At 48.1% G+C, this 6,596-nt stretch overlaps 1 protein-coding gene across 5 annotated transcripts in view; it reads right to left on the reverse strand.

The window, feature by feature from the left end:
- Window positions 1-5,936, reverse strand: part of LOC135554137 (dedicator of cytokinesis protein 7-like) — a 45,801-nt gene extending 39,865 nt beyond the window's left edge. For all 5 annotated transcript variants that reach the window (XM_064986216.1, XM_064986213.1, XM_064986215.1 and 2 more), the window contains exons 1-3: window positions 5,739-5,936; window positions 984-1,068; window positions 332-507 (exon numbers count right to left, since the gene is read on the reverse strand). In XM_064986216.1, coding sequence (XP_064842288.1) covers window positions 332-507; window positions 984-1,068; window positions 5,739-5,788 — 311 coding nt within the window. In that variant the 5' untranslated portion in view covers window positions 5,789-5,936. The remainder of the gene's footprint in view (window positions 1-331; window positions 508-983; window positions 1,069-5,738) is intronic.
- Window positions 5,937-6,596: the final 660 nt, after the last annotated feature.

The raw sequence follows: 6,596 nt of genomic DNA on the forward strand, positions 1-6,596 counted from the left end.
ACATGAATTATATAGTATGACATAAATATTACAATGGCATAGGAAAGGTACAGGGTGTTCTGCCTGTCCAGTAGCATGATAATGCAGTGTCAAGAAGTCCTAGTTATGTGAGTGAGCGTGTGTGTCAGTCTTACCCTCTAGATTATTTTCTAGGCGGGGCACAAAGGATTTCAACGCAACATCCAGGCCCCTGTCTTCAAAATTGCCATTTGAAACCCATTGAAGCCAAACTCTTTTAGGCAGGCGGAAACAGAGCTAAGCAAGGGGACATCATGCTAGGGGAAACACTGCTGTGTGTACTGTACATAGTATGTGTGTTAGTGTGACTCACTCCTCCTCAGGCAGAGGGGGCTCCAGTGTAGTACACTCTCTGTCCTGCAGGAGGAGCTCCAGGTCGTCTGGGGGGAACTCCATCAGCTGTCTGAGGGGGCAAGGCTCCGCCCCAGGGGCGTGGCTACTCACATACTCCTCATAGTCCACAGGCTCCACCACTTCTGTCAGTGGCACCTGACAACCAATCAATAACACACAACAATCAATACCTGAGGTGCATTCAGTACGCTTGAACGTTTGCGGAACAGTTTGCCCTGAACGACACGTTTCCTTCAACAGACCGAGATAGGTTTGCTCCGTTCGGTGGGTGTGCCTTGAAGCAACGAGTGACATATTTAAAAAGGGCAGCGGTGCATTTTGAACCTCAACTGGTCGTTCAGTAGAGCGCCGTTTCTGTTCAATGGAACAGTTTTTATGTCCTGAACGCAGCCCCGGAGAAGCATTATATTCATACACCTGAACATTCCACCAGGACCACAAGCCACACCGAGATAGTGAGCAAAGAAGAGAGATGGATAATATGAGTGATGAAGCCTACGTCGCCTAGTTTTGACACGCTCGTATACATAGACACTGGCTCCACTTCAGTAAAGAGCACTGCGGCGCTGGCCAAAAACAAGGTGATATACCTAAAACACACAGCTACTTACAGGTTGGTGTGCTCCTCGTTTCTTGGACAGCTGAGGGGAGCCGTACTCTCTGGATACCTGCTTCCTGACCTCTGCAGCCACCGTCCTGACAGAGACGGACAGGAAACGGTAGAGTACAGTTACGCTCAAACAGGGGAAAAAAAAAAAAAACTGTTTTTCATTCACAGCTGTTTCTTCAGGAAGCCAAACAGAAACAAGTCTAGACATAATACATACCAGAATAGCAATCATTCTGTCAGTGGATAAAGACGGTTAACTTGAGAACTGATTTGATGCCCAAACTTGCAAGCGCTAGCCTCAGATTCGTATGCAAATATGCTCCATAATCTAGATACTCAGCTAAAATCTCTCCAGCGAGGTGCCAAAAATCTAATTGCCTCACCATTATCATGCACATGCAAATAAGCCAATTAACATAGGCTAAACAAAACCCTTGCTGCAGATAACCCAGAGTTAAACCTATTACATTTGGCTTATTACTGCTTGAAACCATTATGAATATGTAGGCTACTCCCAGACGTAATGCTAGAAGTGTTTTATACATAATTATGTGCCTGCCTTAGATTTCATAAGAGCTTTCCAGTTTTGACTTCTTATCAGATGTGAGCAGCCATGTATGCTATCCATTCTCTCCCCACGACCCAGTCCCCAGCAGCTGGTACTAGTAGCAGTGCTGAATGGCAGCAGCTGTTGTGAATGGGAGTCAAGCCGGATCTGTGGGAGAAGAGAGGAGCGGTGGCTGGGCCTAGTACAGAAACCAGGCAGAGAGCCATAACGCTCTCACTGCCCCTGGCCTGGGCCTTTATGGACCAATAGCAAATGGGAGGCTTAGAGAGGGGGGACACAGTCAAACTAGCCCCCCTATCCTCTCAGAGACACAGCATGCAGCTGCTCTTCCACAAACTTATAACGGACTGGCCATCTCATACTCTCAGACTATATATGTCACACAGACATGCACAGATACACACATAACGCTTCCCGGAATTCCCTGGTCACGGTCGCTGTGGTCAAACTACATCTTCATTCCACACATAAAATGCTACTGCTTCAAAAGGAGACCCTCAAATGTAATTTATCCCCATGACATACTACACCCCCCCCACCCCTTAGAAATAACTCTGATACCCCAAATCACACAACCCTTTCAAGCTGGAACTCGACAACAATCCTTTGAGAGGCGTCAGTCACAACCATGTTTGTGGTAGTGTTATTGTAAAATGTACTACCTTCTCCAATCCCCACTTTAAACAGGATAAAGGAAAAGCTATCGCCTCCAAGGGTAATAGACGGAACACCCTGTCACACCCTTTCCTGTATCCTGAACCGATACAATGGACTGGCTCCCACTGGGGAGAGAGAGAGGACTGGACCATAACAGAGTTGGCTCCCACTGGGGAGAGAGAGAGGACTGGACCATAACAGAGTTGGCTCCCACTGGGGAGAGAGAGGACTGGACCATAACAGAGTTGGCTCCCACTGGGGAGAGAGAGAGGACTGGACCATAACAGAGTTGGCTCCCACTGGGGAGAAAGAGAAAGGACTGGACCATAACAGAGTTGGCTCCCACTGGGGAGAAAGAGAAAGGACTGGACCATAACAGAGTTGGCTCCCACTGGGGAGAGAGAGAGGACTGGACCATAACAGAGTTGGCTCCCACTGGGGAGAGAGAGAGGACTGGACCATAACAGAGTTGGCTCCCACTGGGGAGAGAGAGAGGACTGGACCATAACAGAGTTGGCTCCCACTGGGGAGAGAGAGGACTGGACCATAACAGAGTTGGCTCCCACTGGGGAGAGAGAGGACTGGACCATAACAGAGTTGGCTCCCACTGGGGAGAGAGAGGACTGGACCATAACAGAGTTGGCTCCCACTGGGGAGAGAGAGAGGACTGGACCATAACAGAGTTGGCTCCCACTGGGGAGAGAGAGAGGACTGGACCATAACAGAGTTGGCTCCCACTGGGGAGAGAGAGAGGACTGGACCATAACAGAGTTGGCTCCCACTGGGGAGAGAAAGGACTGGACCATAACAGAGTTGGCTCCCACTGGGGAGAGAAAGGACTGGACCATAACAGAGTTGGCTCCCACTGGGGAGAGAGAGAAAGGACTGGACCATAACAGAGTTGGCTCCCACTGGGGAGAGAGAGAAAGGACTGGACGATAACAGAGTTGGCTCCCACTGAGGAGAGAAAGGACTGGACCATAACAGAGTTGGCTCCCACTGGGGAGAGAGAGAAAGGACTGGACGATAACAGAGTTGGCTCCCACTGGGGAGAGAGAGAAAGGACTGGACGATAACAGAGTTGGCTCCCACTGGGGAGAGAGAGAAAGGACTGGACGATAACAGAGTTGGCTCCCACTGGGGAGAGAGAGAAAGGACTGGACGATAACAGAGTTGGCTCCCACTGGAGAGAGAAAGGACTGGACCATAACAGAGTTGGCTCCCACTGGGGAGAGAGAGAGGACTGGACGATAACAGAGTTGGCTCCCACTGGGGAGAGAGAGAAAGGACTGGACCATAACAGAGTTGGCTCCCACTGGGGAGAGAAAGGACTGGACGATAACAGAGTTGGCTCCCACTGGGGAGAGAAAGGACTGGACGATAACAGAGTTGGCTCCCACTGGGGGGAGAGAAAGGACTGGACGTAACAGAGTTGGCTCCCACTGGGGAGAGAGAGAAAGGACTGGACGATAACAGAGTTGGCTCCCACTGGGGAGAGAAAGGACTGGACGATAACAGAGTTGGCTCCCACTGGGGAGAGAGAGGACTGGACGATAACAGAGTTGGCTCCCACTGGGGAGAGAGAGAGGACTGGACGTAACAGAGTTGGCTCCCACTGGGGAGAGAAAGGACTGGACGATAACAGAGTTGGCTCCCACTGGGGAGAGAGAGGACTGGACCATAACAGAGTTGGCTCCCACTGGGGAGAGAGAAAGGACTGGACGATAACAGAGTTGGCTCCCACTGGGGAGAGAGAGAAAGGACTGGACGATAACAGAGTTGGCTCCCACTGGGGAGAGAGAGAAAGGACTGGACGATAACAGAGTTGGCTCCCACTGGGGAGAGAGAGAAAGGACTGGACGATAACAGAGTTGGCTCCCACTGGGGAGAGAGAGAAAGGACTGGACGATAACAGAGTTGGCTCCCACTGGGGAGAGAAAGGACTGGACGATAACAGAGTTGGCTCCCACTGGGGAGAGAGAGAAAGGACTGGACGATAACAGAGTTGGCTCCCACTGGGGAGAGAGAGAAAGGACTGGACGATAACAGAGTTGGCTCCCACTAGGGAGAGAGAGAGGACTGGACGATAACAGAGTTGGCTCCCACTGGGGAGAGAGAGAGGACTGGACGATAACAGAGTTGGCTCCCACTGGGGAGAGGGAGAGAGAAAGGACTGGACGATAACAGAGTTGGCTCCCACTGGGGAGAGGGAGAGAGAAAGGACTGGACGATAACAGAGTTGGGGAGAGAGGAGAAACTGGAGCAATGATTAGGCCTAAGTTGTTGAATTCAGCACTCTACTCGGTTACTACTAAGTCAGGCTATAGCCTAGTAGTAGGTTAGCTGCTACAATTTGAACTAGTAGGCTGCCAGTCAACATTCAGAGGGAACTGCACCATTCACCATTAGCTAGGCTAACTCAATATGATAATCATGTGAGTGTGAGAAATATGCGTACATACCATGGTGAGTATAATAAGTCTGGTTGGGCCAGTTGGAAAGTCCTAATAGGAGATACAAGGTATGGGCCTGTTGTGGTGTTGTTGAATGTTTCGCACTGGACTGCAGACATTCCAAGATGTCATTGAGATTTCCCTGTTGGTTTTGATGTGACATGCTCACCTGCATGTTGTGATGCTGATAGACATCTCTTATCAAATATCCAGTCTGCTCTCAGGAGCCTCCAAGGGCCACTCACCCGTAACATGAAGGAGGTTCTCAGATGATTCTATGAAGGCTTCGACGAACACAAGTATGAACTTAACTCCAGCAATGGTGGAACTGGGAAATGCATCACGTCACACAAGGTGATGTTACAACTGTAGGTCTGATCTAACTCGGTGGATGATAATAAAGATACTGTCCTCGGCTACTTTCCTTTCCCATAGGAAAGGGGAACTCCATCTTGCCTTCTTCTGTTTTTCTGTTTTCATTGTGTAGCAGAACTCCATAAGAACTAGACGTTTCAGTTCCATCTACAGATCTACTGTTCTACACAGTATGACTTGAACTAGGAGTGACAGCACAGAGGATCAAGCTGAGTTCATTTGCAGCGCACCGATATTAGTGTAACCAAACCCACGCCTTGTTATCCCACAGGTCGACGGGAAAGCGAATTCAACGGCTGGTATGACTAGATAACTAGTAATTATAGTTTTATATCCGTTTTACTTGGGTCTCCTCAAGATAATGTAAAATAAAGTCATTTAGGTAACTAGTAGCCAACATGTTTGATGGCTCGAGTGTCAGCCTACTAGCAAAAGGATAGCTGTGATCTGGTTCTGTGTGTGTGCAACAAAGTAACAATCGCAAGGTATGAAAAATCGTTTTCTAAACAATAGCAGGGTGAATGATAAATGCACATTTCATTCGAAGCCCATATGCTGAACAATAGACTTCGTCTGTCTCAGTTCCTATTCAGTCTGCGCGGTTTACGATCAGCGATGCTCTCAAATCCCGCACTACCCGGTTTGTCCGTTATGTCACGCGAACTAGCTGCCCTACTGAGTACATACAAATTATGAGTCTCACCGATTAATTTTGTGAGCAAATGCCCTCCTCTCGTTGGTTGAAGATGCCATTTCGCGTCCCCATTGAGTGTAGTCTTCGAACTATTCTCTCACGCACTCCTGCACTTCGATACGGTTGTTGTCCTGCTGGAGTTCGCTTCCTTGTATCACCACGCCACGGTGCCGATCCCAGTGGTCCTCCTAGTGGTTGGGAGCAGAAATACAAGGTTGTATGGGATCGTCCGCAGTGCATTCAAAATTCTCACCTGACCGGTTTCAGTAACGCTGTCACACGCCCGCGAATGGCCCATATCCTCAACAGTTAGGGTTTCAATACAGTGTGAAAATTGAGGAAGTTTGCTGAACAGCGAGACCTACTTTAGTTCAACACGTATGCCAAGTGAAAAACACAACGTCAAAAGCCCGTAGGTGTCAAATTAACTCAAATTTTATTGGTCCCATACACCCGGTTAGCAGATGTTAATGCGAGTGTTTCCAGTTCCGACCGTGCAATAATATCTAACAAGTAATATAACCTAACAATTCCACAAGAACTACCTTATACACACAAATGTAAAGGAATGAATACGAATATGTACATAAACATATATAATAAGTGATGGCCGAACGGCATAGGCAAGATGCAGTAGATGGTATAGAGTTCAGTATATACATATGAGATGAGTAATGTAGGGTATGTAAACATATAAAGCAGCATTATTTAAAGTGGCTAGTGATACATTACATCAAGATGGCAAGATGCAGTAGATGGTATAGTGTACAGTATATACATATGAGATGAGTAATGTAGGGTATGGAAACATTATATAAAGTGGATAGTGATAAGTTGATTGCATCAATTTTTCCATTATTAAAGTGG

The sequence above is a fragment of the Oncorhynchus masou genome, chromosome 14 (genome assembly GCF_036934945.1).
Source record: "Oncorhynchus masou masou isolate Uvic2021 chromosome 14, UVic_Omas_1.1, whole genome shotgun sequence".
Lineage (NCBI taxonomy): Eukaryota > Metazoa > Chordata > Actinopteri > Salmoniformes > Salmonidae > Oncorhynchus > Oncorhynchus masou.